Genomic DNA, 24197 nt, shown 5'->3' with positions numbered 1-24197 from the left:
TAATGTAGCAAAATATATCCATGCGCTTGCACAACATTCTAAGGACTGTTTATAAACATAAACAATGTCATAATAACATTCTATAAGTTCATGGCTGGCTTGAGTTGCATGCCAGTGAATGTTCTTAGGAATAATGGTGTGAGCAGTCATTGAGATCTGTGCACTGGGATAGACTGGGATAGACTGGGATGGTGTTCATTGAGAAAACAAGAGCAGTTTGGTCGGATACTAAGTGCTACAATGTAGCTGCACCAGTGCTGCTCCTCCTACTGGTGTGGTCTCAAGATATTCCCACTCCCTTCTTCTTCAATAGTCAGGCTCCCACTTAGGCAAAGGGGAAAATAGAGAGATCATCACCCAGCACTTCTGCTTTTGCAGCCTCTCCTTCCCAGTACACTATGCTGGTTTGCCTGATAGGACCTGGGCACTTACTGAGGACCCTTCCTTCTAGGATGAATGGTAGAGCAGACTCAAGACATTTGGATTGCAAAGTTTAAGGCTCTGGGAATTTCTGGGAATATCTGTGCAGTGCAAAGAGGGAGACCAGCAAAAAGACTGTTTTATTTTTCTTACAGACCAACATGCCTCTTGCCTTTTGGCTACTGGGATTAGTTATAATTCTTCAAGACATCTTGAATGTAGCAACAGAAGAGAGACAGATCAAACTGCACCCAAGACAAGGTAAAAGGTTTCTTTTAATTTTTTTAAAAAAGTATTTTAACCCTCTTTTCCCCAGAAACAAAACCAAATAAAGGGTTTTGACATCTTCACCTGTGTGGCCAGCATCAAAGTGACAAATGACATTAAGAATCACGTGGTGTTAAGTGCAGATCAAAGTGTTCTAGACTACTTGCAGAACGTTTTTTTAGTATTATGAGGGTATCCAGTTCAGGTGCACAAAGGTTATTTTTTTTTAAAAGAAAGAAATGCTTGCTTTCTTAATTTTGGGTGAAATGACAGTGTATTGCATTCAGATAACTGTACAATTTATTTTTTTTTGTTTTACTGTTGCAGCCAACCTCCTGGAGAGATTAGGAGAATATGAGATAGTGACTCCCACCAGGGTTAACCAGTTTGGAGAAGTTTTTCCCAGTAATATGCATTTCAAGAGGAAAAAAAGAAGTGTCTCCCCTAATCCTGAGACTGACCCCTGGACCTCCTCAAGGACCCACTACAGACTTACAGCTTTTGGCCAGCAGTTTTTATTCAACCTAACAGCCAATTCTGGATTTATTGCCCCTGTTTTTACTGTCAGTGTTTATGGAAAACCCAGTGAGGACCAGAAAAAACTTTATAACCAAGATACTGACATTGATCACTGCTTCTACACTGGACATGTCAACACCAGAATAGAACACACTGCAGTCATCAGCCTCTGCTCAGGGATGGTAAGTCTACTTTAATCCTCTGGTTTCGCACTTTTCTGCTAAAAGCTTATATAAAAATTTCATTCTTTTCACAGCACCTAATAACCAACAGTTTACTGAGTTCTGCATTTAAAGTTTTTATCTGGGCAAGAGACAGGCACTAACTGCCTTTGGTGGGAATAGCCAACTCAACACTTTTTAATATTTTTACAATACCTGGTAACAAAATGTTTTATTATTATTATTATTATTACTTTGTTTTCATGTGAGCTAATTGGTTTCTACATGCAATTATATTCTGTACCTGACTATGCAAGTGAGGATCAAATCAGAATTAGCATACTACAGTGAAAAAGGCAAATAATAAAAAATACAAAATAATAAAAAAAAACAAAAATTTTTTTAAAAAACGTAAAAATAATAAAGAAAAAATAATAAATCAATATACCATACTAGCAAGTTTAGTACAAGCCCTGATGACTTCTTTATTTAGAGGATCATTAACCCTTTACATTGTACAGGGGTAAGAAATTCATTGGAATGTGTTTCTCATCCCCCCTTTTGGCAGGCAAGGAGTTAAAGGAGGTGGTTGGGGGGTCTTTCTGCAGTGGTGCCACTAGGGGTATGTACTTTCACACAGTGCCCTCACACAGGCATAATATTCAGGGGCTGACGTGATGCTGACATTAGTTACAGGGGAGGTAGCTTTGGGCTGGACTGGGGGGGGGCCGAGGGTGGGAATGGATTTGGGAAGATCAGGGCAGAGCTTGCTGACATGCAGCTAATCCTGAATTTAGGTGGGGTGGTGGAGAGACATTCCCCCTTCACCCAGGATCCTGCGCCAGAGAACTATAATATGTTTATTTTTTGTAATAATAACATTGTAGCAAACCCTGAACATTGATGTATTTAACCCTGTGAGTGCCAGGTGAGCCTTTAAAAAATAAATTAAAAAATGTACACACATTTAATGGCTGACGTACCATTTTAACCCCTACCTAGGGGGTTCCTCAGAGTATTTAGTCAATGCCTTTTATTGGGCCGACATGGAAAAAAGCCTTCAAAACCTCAGAGGTCTCTGCCTTGGATACAGTATAATCATATGTTACTTTACATCTTTCTCTTCATTAAATCTATTTTTGTTTGCTTGGTACAGCTTGGTTTTAATAACCCAGATATGATCTACTGTTGTGTAGAGGAAACATAAAGAATAAATTTTGATAATAAATTATTAGTAATAAACTAATCTTGTTAGGACCATATTTTGAGACTTAAAAATGTTATCATCTCAAGGTGTTCTGCAGTAGCACTTGGGCAGGTAGGAGAGCCAAAAGGCATTAGAGCCACGAAACGACTGGGTAAAAAATACACCCCTGTACCCCTTTCCCTGCAGCGCATGTCAATGTGGAAATAGATTTAGTATTTCAGATCAATCTACTCACCCAGCAGGAGTTAACTGTCTGAGGTTCCTTTAAGAAATCTGTCCATGATTACTTTGGGGAAGTAAATATATACAGGAAGTCTTTGTAGCCTGAAGAAGATCCATAGTACAGAAACAAACCAATAATTTTCTTAAAATGTAAGATTTTCCATGGAACCCAGCGTTCCGTCTCTTGTTACAAAGAGCTACGCAGCACACAATCCAGTCTGGGGCAAAAACTTGTTTTCATTCTTCAAACAGGCGGGGCCTAAGGAATAATAAAAAACAGATTTAAGGACCAGGAAAATACTGAGTCAAGAAAAGATTAAAAAAAAATATTTAAAATATGCAGTCGTTTTGACGCTATGGAATAAGTGTTCAAAAATAGAAGACCGTAAACAAAAGAAACTATATGTTTGTGTTTTAATTCTAAGTTATTTAAAACAAGGTGATGTTTCTTCGACGTTCCACCTTAAATCCCCCAATGGGGTAGGTTGGATCCCCTAAGACAAAAAAATGTTTATTTTCTCAATTGACTGTAGTTTAATCCTTGGCGCGAAAAATAGAGTATTTTGTTTTCCAAGAAAATCAAATCCTGGATTGGAAACATGGTTTATATAGGAACGTAGACTAAATAAGGACAGTCGTATGATCTTCAGAATTAAGAAACATTTACTATAGCTAGCCAGAGAGAGAATGTTTATAGCTGAATGATTGTAAGATGAATGCTCCCAACTCTTGTCTTGAAGGTCGCCCAACAGTTGTGATCTTTACGATTTCATTGTACAATCTCTGGTGACGTGGTTGTGTGAAGATACCCTAGAACACTGAACTGTTGGGAGCACTGAGGACCAGAGTTCAAAATTCCTTAAAACATGTGAAAATGGTTTAGATGAAGGCATATGTCAAGTCCTGAGCATGGCTCGAAGAAGGGACCATGCTTGGAAACCAGAAATTAATATTTGAATTTATACTTTCAGGAGTAACAACATGAACTTAAAATATCTCGCTTTGCATGTCCTCAAAAGCTCTATGGAATCTGTTGGCCCTCTATAAATGAAAAATGTAATAATAATCATGTTTGCTCCAGAAGCCCCAAAACCTTTGGCTCACCATTTGATGTCATGAGTGGTTAAAGAAGCTATACTTTGGTAGCACCAAGGTGTAAATTTGGAATGTTGGTCACTGACTTCCCCAGTTCTGAAGTTCCTCCTGCCCCTCGCTTATACCAGGGGCTCATTGAATGGATAGTCACTGACAAAACCTGTTCATACATGTGGAGCTTCAGAAATGTTGGCAATGTCCATTCGTTTGGACCAAATACATTACCCTTGCTTGCACACGCTAGGAAAATTGGAAGAACTAGTCTTAAAGTCTTTTTATCCCTTCGCAAAAAAATGGAACCCTACAAGTAGTTGACATCTTACAGGAATTTAGCTCTTTTGAGAAAACCTGTGGGTTGAGAGAGCACTCAAACAGCGAGAGTTGCTATTAATGTACTTATCATTACGTAGAAGGTATGGCAGGTATGTGGCATCGTGTGCCAGCCTTTGGCATCATAGCAATGGTATTTCCTAAACAGCTGGAAAGCAGGAGGCGTCCACAGCCTATCGTACCCACACGAGCGCGCATGGATCTTTGGTTCTAAAACGTAACCTTCGAGACTTCAGCCAAAGTAAAATGTTGAAAACTGACAGAACTGTAACAAAGAGATGTAGGTCAAAGGTCCTGCTCCATGAATCATCTGTAGCTCAAACTCAAGCACAGACAAGCACTTTCTGAAGAGTAAAAACCATTGCGTGCTGTGACTGCTTTCCTCGGGACAATCGTGATTTTTCATATGGATTACAAAGCTAGAACCCTCATTTTCTTGTGTTCCAGCACACAAATTTACAAAATCTTTGTAGCTTTTCCATTTTCTAGCTTGTAAGAGCTTCTCCGAACCTTTAATGTATGACATCATGTGAGTAGATACTTGTCGACCATGACCATTCCTTTGGATTTCGTGGGGATAGCCCCACACTTTCCTAGCCAATGACTATAAAGATTTCTTATCATAAATAAATGAACACCATTATTCAAGCCAAGACTTGGGGAAATTATTCTAAGCTTGGCCGTTGCTTTCACGACTCCTGATTAGTTGTCAGCCGACCAATATGAACAATAAATTAAGTTCAGCTGTATATATATATATATATAAGAATATATTTTTGTAATTGAGCCTCACACACCTGGCTAGTTGAACGATTATTGCTTCGTAACCCAATAAGGGGATTACAGGTGTAGAAAGCTTTTTGCTAGAGAGGGCCGGGGTTTGCAGGTGTATAAATAAAAGGGATTTTTTTTGTGTGTCAAACCACTTAAAAAACGGTTCAGCAGTTTTAAGGTATTTTTATTTTTTTTTAGCAATAAATCATAGCCTCCAAGTTCTATGAAACTCTCCCCGAGGTCCGAGGTCGGGGTATTTAGGACACAAATCTACTCCCTAACTCCTTATTTCCAAATGTTTTCTGCACCTGTTTTAAAAGAAATTATAAAGGCTTTAAAAAAAAAGATACCACACGAGCAGCCAATCAGGAAGCTGAAATCCCAATGCATGCTGGGATATATTATGTGAGTGAAAAGTAATAGAATAAAACAGAGTTTAACTAAAATTGTAGCAAGGTCTCATAATGCGTAAATATTTGATATTTCCATTTCCCCATAAATTGTTGAAAAGTATATTTAACCCATTATAGACACAATGCTTTGATTACATGTATGTTTATTAATTAATGTGTGTGCATCCTGTTATTCTTGAAGTAAACTGTGCTTTGAAGTTGTATATACTTCCAAAAGTTCAGCATAACAGGAAGGTACTTGTTGCCGGTTTATCTTCTGGATATCATCAGACCCGATTGCCACCTAGCCGGCATGCGGTGGCTACTTTGTTACAGCATTATATTATCTGTTACACCCAGGGTCAAACGTTCAACTAGGTGGTAATTCTAGATCAACCCCTTAGTATGGCACCGCTAGGCCAACATACTTAGTATCTGTATTCAGTACACCTACAGGGTATGGCTTACGTTTTTTAAGTTAATTAATGTAATTCTAGAAATTAGAAAAGGAAAGTCGTATTGTACACGGTCCTATCTATTGTCCGTCTGCTTTCTCCTATCTACAGGGATCTCCATAATCGGACCTGTAGAAGCTATACATTAGCTGACCCTAAGGCTCCCTGTAGAATAACCTTTAAATGACCCAAAAAAGATATACCTAACGAAGTCACCTGCATCAGGCCTGGACTGGCCATCTGGCACATGGGGCAAATGCCCAATGGGTCCCTGGCTGACAGCCCCACACACTTCACACGATCTAGTGTGCTACAGCACGGAGCCACTGGCTACATATGCCTGGCCACACGCCATGTAATTACAGTTATGTCATCGGCCGCTGTCCTTAAAGTGCCAGCAGGGCCATGACCTGTATTCAAGCAGGCTTTCTAGCTGTGATATAGCAGTGAGAGAAGTACAAATTGGGATGCTCAAATATCGTTAAATCAGAACAGAACCGGCCTATTCACCCTAAAACCCAGAGACTGGAGTAAAAGCCCTGGGACTTGGAGGCAAACCCCAAGAATTTGCTTCTCGCACACCCTCTTATTGTTGAATTACTTTCTTATCACATATTACAGCTTGACTCTAATCTGGTGTTATGACTTCTTTTTCTGGTTGTTCTACTTGATCACATACCCATTTATTTTTAAACAAGTCACACATGTGTAGGAATGATCTACTATAAGCCATGAGTATTACTTATAGACTATAATGCTACGGAGCATTTTATTTACATTGTATCTTCATCTCATAGAATATCACACTAATGTTTTTGTTTGTTTTTCCACAGTTTGGCACATTTAAGTCTAACGACGGGGACTACTTTGTAGAACCTCTACTATCCACCAACGCTAGTGAATTCGATGAGGATCACAATAAGCCACATGTCGTGTACCGGCACAACGTACCTCAGAAAAACACATCCAGGCAGAAGCGGACATGCGAAACCGCAGGTAAAATCAAGAAATCATTAAACCAGCCTTCATTCCCATTGTGTTAAACATTGCCGAGTTTGGTTGAGATCCCCACTGAAATAACAAACCACTTATGGCTAAAGTAGGGAGCGTGGTATGAATGTCAAGAGGCCCTTTTAGAGTTTATTACTTACCCCCAAAATCTAAAAAAGTTTTTCATTTCAGCCAAGTGTTGGGAAGGCACAGCTCACCAGCTTTTGGTGAATTACAATTATCATGGTCCTGCCAGCAGATCTTTTCATCTTGATCTGTTATCTGTTGAGCTATAAACTTCCTCCATCTGATCCCCACTCACTCAATGATCTTGCTGTGATCCACATCCCACTCACATTGTGATCTCCCAATGATCTCCATCCCACTCACACTGTGACCTCCCAATGAGCTCCATCCCACTCACACTGTGATCTCCCAATGAGCTCCATCCCACTCACACTGTGATCTCCCAATGATCTCCATCCCACTCACACTGTGACCTCCCAATCGTCTCCATTCCACTCACACTGCGACCTCCCAATGATCTCCAGCCCATTCATATTGTGATCTCCCAATGATCTCCATCCCATATTGTGATCTCCTGATGATCCTCACCCTACTAACACTGTAGGCGATACCATCCTATTAATAACATGATATCCTCCATGAGATCACATCACACCTGGATCTGTGTTCTCTTCCTACATGAATCTTCTTCTCACCATGATCCCTTCCAACTTATAATTTCAAGCCCTCCCACTCATTATTACTTAGTGATTTATATCACACTCCATCGCTCTTTACAATGCCAGTTCCTACACAAGCTCCAAGCTCACTCTTCCCCATTCCTTCTTTGTATGTCCTGGGTATCCATACCTTGTTCAACGTGCCCTTTTCACTGGTTTGATAGGATGAGGCCATTATCTTTCAATGAGTTTCCCAGTCCTTGTCTTTAGTGGTGGATCCCGCGGATAAACCATGCGTAACCGGCAGAGGTCTATCTGATGATTCCCAGGATTCCAAAGGTAGTTGTCTATTATTGACAACTGTCGAGTCATTTAGGCTCAAATAGTAATAACAAGTAATATTATTTGTGCTTAAAAAGATTTTTAAAAACATGCCATACAAGGAAGTTTATAGTATGATCAATATTAAAAACCTGGAAAACTTGGAAATGTTTCCGTGGCCTTCTGTCCTCATTCCATCATAATTATGAAGCGACCGCCCATATCATATGGTAAAAGCATTGGTCAACCCTGCCAAAATAAATGATTTCCCTTAAAGCCAAGGGAGAATGACTCTATTGTAATTTTAGGATATGCTGTAACTTATGAAAACCAATGACGGCAGAAATTCTATGCACTTTTTTTTCTTTTTTTTTTTTTTAGTATAATGCAAATACAAAATTTTAAAATTTGAGGGTACTGAAAAAATATGAACAACTTTAAGGGGAACATGGAGGCACATAGCCAATGACAGAGCTGCATCTTGCTGGGTTTGCGCTTCTTTCTGCCCCACGGCAGGAAATGGGAATACCCAGTGAATGGCAGATTAGTCTACCAAATGGTAATAGCAGCTTGGATATTACTTATCCAAGGTGCCTGAACGTGGCATTAGCTGTTGGGAATAACAAATCTACCTTGGAACCCAGAACTGTTAAGTACATTGGAAACAACACATCTTCAGGAAGTTCTCCGCAGCTAGACCGACTTAAGACAGGAAACAGGAAGCGTAATTCCCGCGTCTATGACAAAAACATTGAGATCATATCATAAAAAAGGATGACTGCGAAAATCATTACCTGCTTTCTTAAATATAAATCGAGAAGTGATGTAGCCCCCCTACTGTATATGTTTAGTTTTTGCTGATCATCTAAGTGGTCTCTCTGGCCAGCCCCAAATTGTAGCCCTACGTGGAAACGGTAACTTTACGCTCTGTTACATTGTTTCCGGATGAGTCGGCGGCACAGAATTCAACTAAAGTTCTCAAATTGGCGATGAAGCCCCAGGAATACCATTTAGTGGGTCCATGTTCTAAAAAAAAACCACACGTGCAAAGCAATGTGGTTATTTCATTAGGTTTTTATAACGGGTCGGCACAACTGGGATGCATTTCGGTGAAACGGGGCTGCAGGTACATAAGGAACCAAATACCCAACCGTGTTATAAGTACGATGACATCATTTTATATTATTAGGAATTCTTTCCTCGCTTTAGCAGTCACACTTATTGACAGACGGATCATGCATCTTATACGTGACATGATGTACAAGATCTGACATCATAGTGCATTGTGGGAACTCATGCTTCTCACGTTGCCACTCGTGACTTTCTAATTACTTAAAGACATACGCAAAATGTTTGTGTCTCGGAACTTCACGCGGAGAACCTTCTACCAAAAATAAAACGTATAATTTATGCAAATTGCTACCTATGTAACAGCTTAATCAGGACTGTTTGTAAACCCCTGAATTTACAAAACGCTGATGACGGGTTACTTTTAATTGTGTGGCACCGGCTAGAATATATTATTAGCGGTTTAAACGTATAAACAGAGCTATCATTCTTACAAGTGAAAGAGGGCGGTAGATCAGCGGAACAGCCTCCCTTTAGAAGTGGTAGAGGTTAATCCAGTGAGGGAATAAACATAAGGTTCCGGAATAAGGTTTTGGCTCTTACAGCAGGTAGAAGGCCCATCGTATTTTATATACATTACATCATAAGGATTTCTGTTCCAACGTTCTGTGTTGTCTATCTATCTAAAACCCAAAAGTTAGTTAAAGGTTCCAACCACCCAGCTGGTATCGCCTGGATGGGAATGCAAGATGAAGTCACAGTACGTTGGTTAATATCCGAGGAGGTGATACATTGTTACCTTACAAGAAACGCTATAAATTATCCATCGTGGAAGTTCAAACGTTTGCCACAGGAGATACGGATAGGTCTTCACCCAGCAGGACCTACCCAACGGCTACTGTTGCCCTAGAGATTAAGGCTCAGTTTTGTCAGGTAACTAATGCGGTTCAACTTGGCTCGCGATGAAGGACACTTCTTGGATCTTTTGTATAAACAAACTTTTAATCTACACAGAAAGCACGTGAAACTATCCGTAGAGCGAAGGCCAAGGATCTCCTGGCTGCTTCTTGAATCTCTTTGTTCTGTCTCTTTTCAAAGCTGTCAACTTCTGCTATCGTTATAAGGCGCTAGGAGAGACTCTCGCCGAGCAAATAAAGATCTGTCTTTCCTCACGTGCCGAAAAAAGAAAAGAAAAAGTCGGGGTTGATTGAATAGCATGAAATCGTCAGGAGGTCTACTACTGGTTTAAACTTTTCCGTTGAAGATCTGTTTTATATATTTTCATCCAGAAACGTACACATGTTCGCCACGTTGTGCGTTATATTTATAGACTGCGGCTCAGAACATATTGTTTAATGGCGTGTTGGAGGAACAGCCTCTGTTTCCTGTCATCTCCTTGGAGGTCGCAGTCACACAATGATCTTATTTAGGGAATTCGATTGTTATTGAAAGCCACTTATTTTTTGATTTTGTTGGAAAACATAATTCTACCCTCCGTGTACTGTATATGGCACATCGAAATATCAGTGTTCCCTTTCAGTCCTGCGATGGACTTTTTACTAAAGGTCACAGGTGGTTAGCAGAACCCTTCCTTCTCGGGTAGACCTTCGACGCATTGATTTAGCACTCCGACTCCTTAGAAGCTGACGGGGTTAAATTTCGAGTTAGCAACACGATAAACTTCAGATAACTGCTCAATAATTAACTTTTCGACCGAGCACTAACTCGCTACAAGAGCCTTCACATGATTATTATTTATTTATTGTTTTTTTGTTTTTTTATAGCGCCGTCGTATTCCGCTGCGCTGCATATAATTTGATTTATTCAATATTCTGTGTATTTTTTAACATGCCTTTTGCCTGGCTCATAGAGTACGTGGTTAGATTTTAATGTTTTTTTTAAAAATATTTTAAAAGGAGGAGAAATGTTAGAACAAGGGGTTGTAATCGAAAGCGTAGAGGTTCAGACACTTAGATGTAATGTAAGGATGTTTTACTTTAGGTGGTAGATAAGTTGCAGAGCCTCCCAGCAGAAGTGGTATAGGTTAATAGGGGATTTAAACATGCATGGGATAGACATACGGCTCCTTAAGACGAGACCGACGACTGATTAAGATTTGAGTCTTTACAGCAGGAGAAACGAACGGACTAGATGGAGTAGAGGCTGTCAGATTCCATGTTTCTCTGTCAGTTCAGCTCCTCACCCTCCTAAACGTTTAGTCCCCAACACCAGGACTCTGCTTGTTATCTCGTCTGATGGGGTCAAGATCAGCAACAGCTGCTTTAAATATGGTGATAGTGGGACTAATGGTGTGAAAGTGACGGATGAGCCAGTTCCGTTGAGACTTGAGTTGATCCGCATTCAAACCTTCAGGAAGCATCGGTTATATGACCTGGATTAGGGAACGCTCAGGGCCTTTCTCACGATTTGTATCCGAGGCCAAAAGGTTAGTTTGTGGCCTTCAGCATCCAACAGAAGCTACACCGAACGTTCTATGATCGATGTGGCCATTTTTATTTGTTTTGCTGGTGTGATATTTACGCCGGTAACGCCGGTGGGAAAGCGCTATCATTCTTTATTTCTTTCGTTTCATTTTTGGTGGATAAATCAAGACGTCAACAATCATTTGTAGTGGGGACGGCACGGAGAAAGATCTTTAAACAGTTGTGAGTTAAGTTAAATGGAGCATATCATCCAAAAAACAAGAATCTAGAAAAAATGTACTTTTCATAAAACCTTTATCTGTTCGGAAGATGTGTTTCATAAGGCCTTTCCCGTCTTCCGAATTGTGCAGCCCCTGTAATAATTACCAGCGTTCACTCCACCTCAGTAAAAGTATCAATGTCCGTGTTTTATAATTGGTTCAGAATGTCGGGAACATTAGCATATGTGACGTCTATTAGTATGATCATCGATGGAACCGGGGGATTCTGGGTTTTTAAGCGTAATATCCACCAGTTTGAATCATGCAAGCAAACTCTGCGGTCTACATGTCTACACGTGCAGCACAGGGAACCTTCTGTATGTCATCTGCGTGCCATGTCCATAAAGCATGCTTGGTATAAAAGAATGGACATTTGTGTTCCTGAAAGTATTATTTTTCAGAAATATATTAAGAGCATCTTGAAACGTGATTAATCATAAACTAACCGTCTGACACATGAATAGTTTTTGGATGTTCTTTTGATCTGTAGGAATGTTTTTAGGAACCTGGTCAGCTTCTGGAAGCAGCAGAGTCTTCTTAGCCATGAATTCACTGTTGCTTTTTTAAGAGACAGCCAGGCCTGGCCATCTGGGACACCGGACAAATGTCCCGGCCGACGTCTCGCTCCACACATCTGCTGCAATGTGCGGCTACCGGCTGAATACGCTGCGTGAGCATGAAAAACACGCGGCCTCTCATACTCAGCCTTCAGCCACCGGCCTTAAAGTGCCAGGTTCATCTTGTCCTCTCCAGTCTATCAGCCATGGTCGAATTCAGCGTGACTTGGTAATGGGGCTATAGACTTAAAATCTTTAAATGTATACATACGACACTCAACTCTTGTGTAAGACAAGAGATTGGATATTTTTCCTCCACAAAACTGCTACCATTGTCTACACACGTAACCGGCGAGCGGCGACCGGCATGTATTACGCTTTTAACCTCATTATTTTTAGAAGGCTTCAGAGCTAATTGCCCTTTGGATTTTTGAGAGTTATGACTACTAGGAGCAAAAAAGGGTCCAAGAATCGCAAATAGAGGAAACTGTTCCAAATCCTAATTAGTCCGAAAAGAAAGCTAAAAATAGGCAGATATTGTCATAAGCAGATTTTTTACGTAGATACGAATATCGCACTGGAGCCAGACGATAAATAGTGAACTAAAATTAGAAAAGTGATGCTTCTTTGTGTTATAGCATCCAGTGAGGTAAATATACATTTTTTGAATATTTTCAGATTTTATTAGATTTAGGTATAATATTTAGAATAAACTTGTTTATAATAGAAATCTCATAAAACCACATTTTCAAATTAAATATAGAAAACATGTGATATCATACAGAATTATTTAAGATTAATCTAATTTTAATATATTGATTATCTGCTTTTGTTTCCCCTTGAGTATAAAATTCATGTTTTTATGTTAACCTGGTTTTATTCAATTTTTGCCAGTCTTGTGATAAGTTGGGTGACCTTCCCTGCTCCAACACCACGCTGAGTTGATTCTAATAAAGTCTGTTCCTTCTTAGACTTTCATTAGTCATAGAGTCCTGCTGGGGATTAAGACTGAGCCATTCTATTGTTTCCCACAGGCAGTATGATAAGGAGTTGGGGTTTTTGTCTCATACAAATGGTACTGATATTCTAAATAACGAAAGAGTAAATGTCTCTTCTTGTAATGTTTTTACAGGGCAAAAAATTCAACAAAAAAACAAGAAAAGGGGAAGTCGACACTTGAAAAGTAGAATATCGTCAGATGTGGAGATTTTAAGAAAAGGACTTTTAGGAAGCCAGGATCCCGTAGATATAAACAATGCCGATAAAATCAATGAAACAGAAACACACCGAAGAACAAAACGCTTTCTGTCCTACCCTCGGTATGTGGAGGTGATGGTGGTAGCAGACAGCAGAATGGTTCAGTATCACGGGGCGAATCTACAACATTACGTTCTAACGCTCATGTCCATCGTAAGTATGCAATCGAGCCTGTACATAGACGCCTTCAAAGCTGAGATGTTTGGAAAACATTATGAATTTTATCAGTTTTAGGAAAATTTTTTATTTTTTAGTAATATTTGGAAATTAGTGTATACATCGATCATCTAGAACATAGTTCTGTATAGAATTATATGTTTGTTAGAAGATGTCGTGGGGAGAGAGGACCTTTATCTATAAAATGTCAGACGTGTGGCATCATTTTCTCTCTTTTCACGCAGGTAGCCTCTATTTATAAGGACCCAAGTATTGGAAATTTAATTAATATTGCCATAGTGAAATTAGCCGTCATTCACAACGAGCAGGTATGGTGCAGTTCGATATTTCTTTCTTTCTTTCCTCTCTCTCTCTCTCTCTCTCTCTCTCTTTTCTTCCTCTTTCTTTCTCTTTCTTTCCTTTTCCTCTTTCTTTCTTTTTTTCTTTGTTTTCTCTTTCTTTCTTTCTTTCTTTCTTTCTTTCTTTCATTCTTTCCTTATTTATTACTTTCTTTCTTTCTCTCTCTCTTCTTCCTCTTTCCTTTCTTTCTTTCTTTCTTTCTTTCCTTCTTTCTTTCTTTCTTTCTCTCTCTCGCTCTCTCTTTCTCTCCTCTTCCTCTTTCCTTTCCTTCTTTCTTTCTTTCTTTCTTTCTTTCTTTCTTTCTTTCTTTCTTTCTTTCTCTTACTTATGTGTTTTGTTTGATTAGGAAGGACCAGCCATTTCATTTAATGCCCAGAATACCTTAAAAAACTTCTGCATATGGCAACAGTCGCAGAACACCCCCGATGACAGTCATCACTCACACCACGATACCGCCGTACTTATCACAAGGTGCGTGCTTTGTAACTCTCATTTGCCTTGGATGTTTTGGTTCTTAAGTATGTATGAGTTGTGTTGTGTCTTCATAGTCCTTGGAGCAGTTGGGTTGAGAATTGGAATCAGTTTCTGGCGATGCCAACTGCGTTACTGTAACTAGTTAGCGGCAAGAGTTTAGTTCCACAGGATACAAAAAAAGAACTTCTTCAAGGCGCCTCGTTCTTGAAACTATCCTGGAGTCATCATTATTTGCATCTTATATCAGACTAATTTAATGTTATCTTAAATAAGAAATCTGATTCAGGGATATAATAGTATGTGTGTGTGTGCGCGTGTGTGTGTGTGCGCGTGTGTGTGCGCGTGAATGCACGTCTGTTAAAATAGTCTACTCAACAAAACCTATACCTTGTCACTATTGTATTCACCATCTGGTCAACTGCTTTTTTTTCTGCAAATGAGGAAAACAGAAAGCATTCTAATATATTATATGTCTGCATTCCAGAAACGGAATGATTTAGCATTTAAAATGTCCGCTTGGAACGCTACGTTCGCAAAAAAACAAAGTGGAAACAAATCTGTTGGTTTTATTTGAGTCGGACACTTCTTCATTGGCTAAAAACATCCTGGTTTTCTTTTCAGACAGGATATTTGTAGAGCCCAGGAGAAATGTGATACACTAGGTGAGTTACACACCGCCCCGCCGTCTTAGCCGTATACCGGTAGAAAATATAGTTTAATAAACATTTGGTACTAAGTGCATATATATCATGAGGGGTACTGAGCTGACAAAGCATCGGGTAATTTATTCTACAGCTGTTTAAAGAGTTTCAAATCTAGAATAAAGAGTAAACCTTGTGTCTGTCCGCATTTTGGCTTCTGTGCGTGACCTCATCAAATTCCAACGGCGAGAGACAGAGAAGACTGGAGAAGGTTGTGGGGGAGAGCAAGAGAGACAGAGATTTACAAACAGAGATTTAGAAGTGGAGACAGAAGATTAGGGGTGTGAGACTCAGAGGCGAACAGAAGTCTGAATAATGAGAAACAATGGCTGTCCATCATGGATAGGGAAGAGTAAGTTCGATAGAGGGAGACTAAGAAACTGGGGAGGAGAGTAAAGGCACTTATCCCCAAGAAGGGTAGATTCCATGTAGCAAAGACGATTAGAACCATACAGCATTAAGCGCGGTTGGACAAAATGTGAAGAGCTGTGCTGCGGTAAGAAAACACATTAAGGAAACTTTGTGTTTTCATAGCATTTATCAACAACGTTTTCCCATTAATGCATAAAAAACGCACTCCATAAGGCTCTTGGTCAACATCCATGCGCTCACGGCTGCCATTAAGACTAAAGGTGCATGTGACGAGGGTCTTAGGAATGTCAACGTGGATTTATCCGTCCTCCAAACGCCTTTAGGTCCTCCGCACGTTTATTTCTAATGTCATAACAGCAGTTTTTGGGTCAGCTGTAGCAAAACTTTTCCTGTAACTTAATGGAGAACATATGATATTACGGGGGTAATGGAAATTTCCTGAACGCAAAAAAAGGGTATTGTGTTGTTGGTCCCATAAAGAAAGAAGTATGTAAATATTAGTGATACCTTTGGACGAGCAACCTTTGAGGCCATGAGGTTTGTTTCAAGCTACGATCGTCGGCTCACAAATATTTAAAAATCTCTTAAAAACTGCTGAACCATTTTCTAAAAAAAGAAAAGAAAATACAATATATAGATAGTAAAATATGTTTAGTTTTCAGGCCTGGCGGCTTCGCACGCATCTTTACTTTGTTAATGGGAGACCAAAGTCTGGACACAATCAGAGTTGACGTGTTATTGAGTGACAGCATCCAAAAAAAAATAAAAGATCTCATGTCTGTTAAGTCTGTTATGCTTCTGCCGTGTATCTGTAATGTAAATTGCTCTTGAGACTTAAGGAAAAATGTTTAAGTATGTTTCTGTTTTGACGAAGCCCCCCCCCCCCCCGAGAGACGCTTTTTGTCGTCTCCTAAAAGATCAGCTTCTCTCCAGTTTCCAACACGCTGGAGTAAATCGTCCGTGGGTTTGAATACTCTAATAGTTCTTCGCTTTGTACTCTGCCTTTTGCAGGGTTGGCTGAACTTGGCACCGTGTGCGATCCGTATCGGAGCTGCTCCATAAGCGAAGACAATGGACTAAGCACGGCTTTCACTATAGCACATGAGCTTGGACACGTGTATGTTTCATGTAAATATTCTTGTCTTAGAAATAAACTTAATCGATCGCTCTGATTACAGCTTAATGGTGTACCAGTTGTGTTCTCTATGGCTTAAAGTACCCAAGCATTTATTTAATGTGTTTTGTGATCACAGCACAGCTCTTTCAGTTTGCTCCTAATCACACTTCAAAGAGAGTCCCCACAGCTGCTGCGATACTCTATAATGCATTGATGGCTCCGAGGGTCTATTGTGTACAGCACAGAATAGGGCCCCCTCAAAACTGGGTGGCTATAAGGAGTAGTGCATCCAATCTATTTAACAGTTGGGATGGCCAAGTTCACCGGTGTTACAGAACCTCTTGGCTCGTGATTTTCTGAATGCTTTTAGACAGCAGACTTCAACCAAAGAGACAGCTGGACAGATATCTGTCAATGCCCCCCCCCCAAACTACTGTTGAAGCCTCAATATTTTTTGTATATGAACTCCAAAAGGTTGGCAATGGATCACAGGTTAAATAGTCCAAACATTGGTGTTCCACGGAGTTGACCAGCCCTTGCTTTAAAAATTGGGAGACATCTACAGAACTTTGCTGTGTGATTAGAAAATACTGGGTCTTGTCTTGTTAGTAGAGGTTTGTGATACCTTTTAGGAAATATAATATTCAGAGAGGGTTATCTCAAGAGCCTCACACAGGGGTCCTTTCTTATTTATGAGGCCATCACCAATGTCTCTATCTTCTCTCCCGTGTTCACGATAGGACCTTTCTCCTTTGTTGCTGAGGTTATTCTTTCTGATAATTTAAACACTCTGAGAATGTTTCAATTAATATAATTACAAATATAAAGTATTTTTTGTCTGTTCTTAGATTCAACATGCCTCATGACGACAGTAACAAGTGTAGAGAAGAGGGGTCCAAGAATCAACAGAATGTTATGGCCCCAACGTTGAATTTTTATACCAACCCATGGATGTGGTCAAAATGCAGCCAGAAATACATCACACAGTTTTTAGAGTGAGTTTGTTTTTACTTCTATTATTTTCACTCTGACTTTCTTCAAGGGTTAAGGTTTTGCTTAAGACCTGGAATGAGCGCTGATTTGGAATAAATTACTCTAATGGGAGCTCCAGCCAGCGCTGTTTTGGACAGACTTCTGAGGAAAAAATCTCCCTTATCTCTAGAAAGATATGTTGTACATGGTATATTAAAGAGTCCACGGTAAATCAAGCAAACATCATTATTTAACTTGGATCCAATACACGTTCTGTTGCCAAACTCATATACAAGATGTCTCCAGAGCAACAATGCTAAAAGTATTTGCCTAGTTCCATGGATAGCTTATGCAGTGTCAGTAGCAGGATGGAAGATAGAGGGGCACAAAAATGAGTTTAGGGGATTGCAAGGAAGGGGCTAAATATTTAGGTAGGGAAGGCAGGGGGAGGAGGTTGTGTGGAAATGTTTCAGGGATGGTTGGAGGACGTATATACAGAGAAGAACAGGGAGGAGAGCAAAGAAGGAGGGGAGAGATAGACTGGGACACGTTGGAGAATGGATCCAGAGAGAAGGCAGGATAGAGAGGAAAGAAGGACAAGGGACAGGCTGGAGGATAGATGTTGAGAGGACAGAGGAGGTTGGATGGAGAAGAGAGAATGGTATGGGCCAGGCTGGGAGATATATGAGGAGAGAAAGGCAAATAGCATTCAAGAGGCAGAAGAAAGAAGGTCAGATGTTGGAGAACAGTATGGCGAGAAGGGGAGACAGATGTGAAGATAAAGGGTTGGATGGAAAAATATATTCAGAGGTCAACTAGAGAGACAAAGAAAGGAGAAACAATGTAACACAGTGGTTCCATGTAAAATAGTAATAATATTAGGAAGGTAACTAATATTTGGTTTATACAACGAATGTGACTCCTTCTCTCATAGCTTAACTTCTTAAGTTTAAAAAAAACCTTTTAAACCTTAAAACCTACTTGTCAAGTGTTTTTTTTTCTTCTTCAGTGTAGCCCACGTAAAATAAAGTTTGGAATCTTTAGAAATGTACAAACATCTGTGATGTTAATAATTAATCTCCATCGTGACATTCATTTTGAGTGAAGGATATCCGACAAACTACGGTGGGCTCCCTAGATGTCTTTGAGTTTTATGCACGTAGACAATCCTCTTGAACAAACAGATTGTTGCACACACACTGGTTTCTCTAATAAAAAAGGTAATCTTTGGCTCTTGGCGCCTTCTTTTTTTTTTCCTTAGCATTCCTTGTCAGTAAAACAGGGTTACCATGGAGACCAGCAGTCTCACGCTGGCCTCCGATTTTTGGACATTCTGTACTGTATGACGGTACGAGCGGATACCTGGACCTGTGACGAACTCAGGCCTCCTCCGACTTACGGAATCATTTCAATGTTTTGCGCAAACGCAGAGCATATTATTGATGAGACAGAAGCGTAAATTTTGGATACTTAGGAAATTTAGCACCCCATACAGGGGATGTAATTGCATAAGCATTCTATGTTAACCCTTTAAATGCTTGCCCAAAGGTGCCGCTTCTCACTTAAGGGTTTTTAAAAGGGAAGAGGACCTGACTTGCCAACGGTCATTGAACATTTTAGGGTCAGCGTAGCAGGAGCCCTGTGGTTAAACTATAACACCCACCGTCAAACTGTTTGCTAATCGTCAGTCCTCTAGTTAGTGAACTTCAGATCCAAAAAAATAGTTCCCAGGGATTTGTGGGAATAGAAGTCCAATGTACACCCTCTTGACTGTCTTCCTTAAAGTTAAGTCTTTGTACGGAAGACAAGATGTTCATACTATATTTATTTACCGCATCCCAGCGTACCCTACGGTCCTATACTACAAGCTGATACAATGTTTCAGTATGTGGAAGTATTACACCTATTGTTCTAATGTAGCAGAGCTAGCTTCTAAATAGTGAGTCCAAGTTAATTTTTATCCACGTTGAGTAGTATTACTCATGCAATAAATCCAGCAAATTAATAATACTATACATGTGTTAGCGATTAAAAGAAAAGAGTGAGCATTATGTGTAAGCAAAGCTCGGCCGTGAAATAAATCGACACTTTCTAGTAAGCAATGTGGCACCGTAATGAAAGTCTTCTGCTGTTAATATAATTAATAGCAGCGGGCACAGGCCCTACGGGGCCACAGATAATTTCCAAGGCACACCTCGTAATATTAGTTGATATGCGTGGCATGAACAGCCTAACCACACTTGCCATTGAGCGAGATTGGATTAGGACCATCCTGATTTCTAGGCCAATGCCCCAACAGCTCGCCAATCGAGCATCTACACAAATATGACATGTGTTATGACATCACTGCATCACATGACATCACTGAACCTTTTGTGTAATATGGATGGAACATAATACAACATCACAGCTCTACCGACTAATTCTTCGTTGGCCATTACGTTGGTTCTGTGTGATGATGTCATAGAATGTCCGAATATCAAACACTCACTCTGGAATCTTTCTGTTCTAGTACCGGGTATGGCGAATGCCTGCTTGACGAGCCGGTATCCAGGACATACACATTACCCCAGCAGCTGCCTGGCGTCTTATATGATGTCAATAAGCAATGTGAGTTTATATTTGGGCCGGGATCCAAGGTGTGCCCCTATATGGTTAGTAGTACTTTTATCTCCTAAGTGTATTCTTGTTATACTTTTGTTCCATACGTTGGTTCTATCTGTAGATTTTCTATGCTTCCCACATTAACCCGCGAAACGTCCGTCTGGGAAAGCACCCTGCATTTCGATTAAGCTGTGCGTGTGCAGTTCAGGCCTGAGTTTTAAGATGGCTCCTACTTGAGCACAGGTGTGCCCTGATTGTGGCCAGTGGTGAATGAAGGGTTAAACATAGGGGTTATCAGATGTTAGAATTGCTGGGAGGGATCCTGGGGTCAATCCTAAATCTGAATCATTATTCTTTATGTTATAGGTTTAAATATTAATGATCTAGGTGTTTTATAGTCAGTATTCTGACCGAGAGAAAAAGAAAGTTGTGCATTATTTGTTTTCTCCTGTTAACCCATTGTACATCGCTGCGGAACACGATGGCGCTATATAAATCGATAAATAAATAGTATTTTATTATAACCCTCTTCCGTAAAGTCCCGCCAGGAGTGCGGGGTGTTTTGTGATGATGCGTTTCCTGTTGATGTTAGACTGGGTTATCGCATGCCTCCCAAATTTAACCCCTGTAAATTGGGACACCGGGGGGCGAACAGCTGGGGGGGGAGGTTGAGGTCCATTAATGGATTCCTTTAGTAATTATTGAAAACTAAAATTCATCCTTATTTTGGGAGGAAAATCTTCCCGAACATTCTTAATGTGCAGAAATGGTTGCTTCAGACGTGTTTTTGGCGCAAAGTTCGGACTCGCTATTATCAACGTAGCAAGTAAAGGAATGTGATTGGACAATTCCATTGGTTGCCATGGTGACAATACTTTTGTAACAGAATTACCACTTTATAGATATAATTGCCATTGTTTCAGATTCTAACCACAAACATTTCTAAAAGTTTTTTTCGTGACGCTTATATTTTGAAACTGTGCAAAGCTCGGGGGGGTACATTACTTAAGGCATGAATTTATCTTATTGTGTTTTATGTTACATTATTTTTTAATTAACTTTTTTCTCACTCACTGTTTGTTTTTAACCTACAGCAAATGCAGTGCAGAAGACTGTGGTGTATTAATATGGAAGGACCCCACAAAGGCTGCCGCACACAGCATACGCCGTGGGCCGACGGGACGGACTGTGAGCCCGGAAAGGTCTGTCGATAATAAATCAGACCCTCATTTACTCCATTAATATGTAACGGGCATAAAACCATCTATATGTGACCTTTGGTCACCCCAAAATATAATATGCTTTTCACATTTTTTAAAGGTTAAGTCCCATAAAAAATATTAACCACGAATAACTAATAATCCCCAGCGCTGTATACAGTAATAATCCCCCGCAGCGCTGTATACAGTGATATCCCCAGCGCTGTATACAGTAATATAACCCCCAGCGCTGTATACAGTAATATAACCCCCAGCGCTGTATACAGTAATATAACCCCCAGTGCTGTATACAGTAATGTAACCCCCCAGCGCTGTATACAGTAATATAACCCCAGGTGCTGTATACAGTAATATAACCCCCAGCGCTGTATACAGTAATATAACCCCCCAGCGCTGTATACAGTAATATAACCCCCCAGCGCTGTATACAGTAATTACCCCCCACCGCTATATACAGTAATGTTGGTCGGTGACAATAACCTGGTTTTATCTCATTTTATTCCAATAAACTCCCTTTATCTGCAGACCTGGAGCCGCCGTTGCTGTCAGTCATGTGATATTTTGGGTGACTTTCCTGGCTCAGACACCATGACGCTTCATGGCAATGCTATGTTCTTCCATAGACTCTCATTAGCCAGAGTGTCCAACTGAGCGATTAAGACCGAGCCACTCTATTGTTTTCACGGGCAGTATGATAGTATGGAGTCGGGTATTTGTCTAGTAGATTGCCTGAAAGCAAAATATATATATTATTAGAACAGTGCAAGAATTGTGAAAACTTATTTTTAATCGGATACTAGTGATAAAAAAACCAGTTCCCCTTTAAAGTTTTTATTAAATACTTTCTTTAACTACTTCGTATAGATTGAAATAGAACAGCTTTTATAGTTGGCCTCGATATAGAGTTTGGGAAGAAGCGCTGCGGAGACGCTGGGGCTACCTTCCACAGGAAGTAGCTGTAAAAATCACGCACAATGACCCTGTGAATTCCTGGGTCTCATAACTTTTCCCACAGTTACACATGGCTGCTTCCGAATCACGGGCCAATCACAGGCCGAAGGAAACATCCCAGAGATTCATTGTGATGAAATGTCCCTGCTGTTTCTTTTATCTGGAAGGGTGGTTTAAAAATCGTCGCCCCCCCCCCATCACCACCGCCACCTCCCCATCCACAATTAAATAAATAACTTCAGAAATGTAGACAATGATAGCTGTAAATTCCAGCAGACCATGTTATCTTCACACGCTTGCCAAAATGTAATATAACCCCTAATTCCAGATTTTGGTCAGATTGCAAGCCTTTTCTGTGTTTATTATATTGTATCGGAAACAAGCTATTCCGGATTCCAAACATTATTTATTTGTAATTTATTTTTTTATTTGTTTGGTGTTTATATATATATATATAAAACTAAGAAACTAAGAAATAAAATATTAAATTACTAACATATATATATATATATATATATATATTTATATATTAATAAATAATATATATAAATATATACACACATTAATGAATAATAATCATATTAATAAATAATATAAATAAATAATAAATAAATATTAATAAAATGAAATTATATATATATATATATATTAGTAATTTAACTTTTATTAACAAAATTAGTTTTTATTATAATATACATATTCATTTGTGCAACATACATATGAGATTTATGGAAAGATTTATAACGATTTATTTTTTTCTTCTTCTTTTATTTGCTGTCTATAAAATTGAGATCCAGCTAAGATTCCATCGTGGAAACAATGATAATTTCTTATTTAAACCAGCGTGTTTTAAAAAAAATAAATTAAATTATAAATTGTCCATTCGGAGAGAAATTCCAGATAAAAACATCCAGGGCTGAAATAGCCAGCAACGATCGCATAATCGTGAATATAGTAATCTCTGTCCAGGTTGTAATTATTGCTATAAATTTCGAAATGCCGCTTGTCGATAAGGACGGAATTCTCAGGGGAAAAAATTCTATTCATGCCCACGTGAGAAAGTATTGGGTTCCACACAACACTGAGCATAATTGTCTCTTCTTAACCCTCAGGTGAAACTTGAATGTATGAGAAACTCAATATTCCTTTTAATGTCTAGGGTTTCATAACATTGGGAGAATATAAATGGAAAATTATATTTTTTGTGCCGTTTGCTACAAAAATAACACTTTTTGTAAAACAGAGAAAACTCAGATGAGTATTTTCTTACTAATTTATGTTTATTTTTTATATCATTTTCAGCTATTTTGTGCAAATGGTATTTTATTTCAAAGCTATTTTATTCATTTGGGGGATTAAAAGAAAAATAATTATTAAAATATAAATAGCTGTTTGTGAAAAGCTCAGAGTGTTGTCTGGATTTTACCGTTACATAGAAATGGAGCATTTTACTATCGATTAGAACTATTCGCCCCCTCTAGTCTGCCCATTTTATTTTTGGTTTTCAAAATATATGTTTTGTGAACCTCGAGATTTGTTTGAGATTTTTTAAAGTTGGAGCTTAGAATCATTTTAAGCTTAACTCTTCATCTTAATCACTTTTGCTGGAATTCCTCTTCAGCTTGGGTCACTGAAGCAGAGCATCTGGTACTAAACTTCTAAAACTCATTGGCAAAGTTCTTGACCAGCTCTCAAGCTTTCCATTTGTGAGTCTGTCTTCCAAGCTTGGTCTCGGTTGATGAGAATTCAATCCGTTAGCTGGATCCTTGAGGGTCATTGATCCAAAACAATACCTTGGTATTGCGAGGTAACCCTGACCGTGGTATCTCTGTAAATTCACTTTGA

At 39.4% G+C, this 24197-nt stretch overlaps 1 protein-coding gene across 1 annotated transcript in view; it reads left to right on the top strand.

Moving 5' to 3' along the window:
* The first annotated feature begins 581 nt into the window (after nt 1-581).
* Nucleotides 582-24197, top strand: part of LOC149278704 (A disintegrin and metalloproteinase with thrombospondin motifs 9-like) — a 63625-nt gene continuing 40009 nt past the window's right edge. Inside the window, exons 1-11 of the mRNA XM_089501864.1 lie at nt 582-681; nt 1015-1388; nt 6676-6838; nt 13301-13578; nt 13827-13910; nt 14288-14412; nt 15037-15077; nt 16500-16605; nt 17454-17600; nt 20090-20231; nt 21276-21383. Coding sequence (XP_089357990.1) covers nt 582-681; nt 1015-1388; nt 6676-6838; nt 13301-13578; nt 13827-13910; nt 14288-14412; nt 15037-15077; nt 16500-16605; nt 17454-17600; nt 20090-20231; nt 21276-21383 — 1668 coding nt within the window. The remainder of the gene's footprint in view (nt 682-1014; nt 1389-6675; nt 6839-13300; nt 13579-13826; nt 13911-14287; nt 14413-15036; nt 15078-16499; nt 16606-17453; nt 17601-20089; nt 20232-21275; nt 21384-24197) is intronic.

This window comes from Sceloporus occidentalis, unplaced genomic scaffold, assembly GCF_023333645.1.
Source record: "Sceloporus occidentalis isolate IW3139 unplaced genomic scaffold, rSceOcc1.0.p SCAF_183, whole genome shotgun sequence".
Lineage (NCBI taxonomy): Eukaryota > Metazoa > Chordata > Lepidosauria > Squamata > Phrynosomatidae > Sceloporus > Sceloporus occidentalis.
This window is presented reverse-complemented; position numbering and strand designations above follow the sequence as displayed.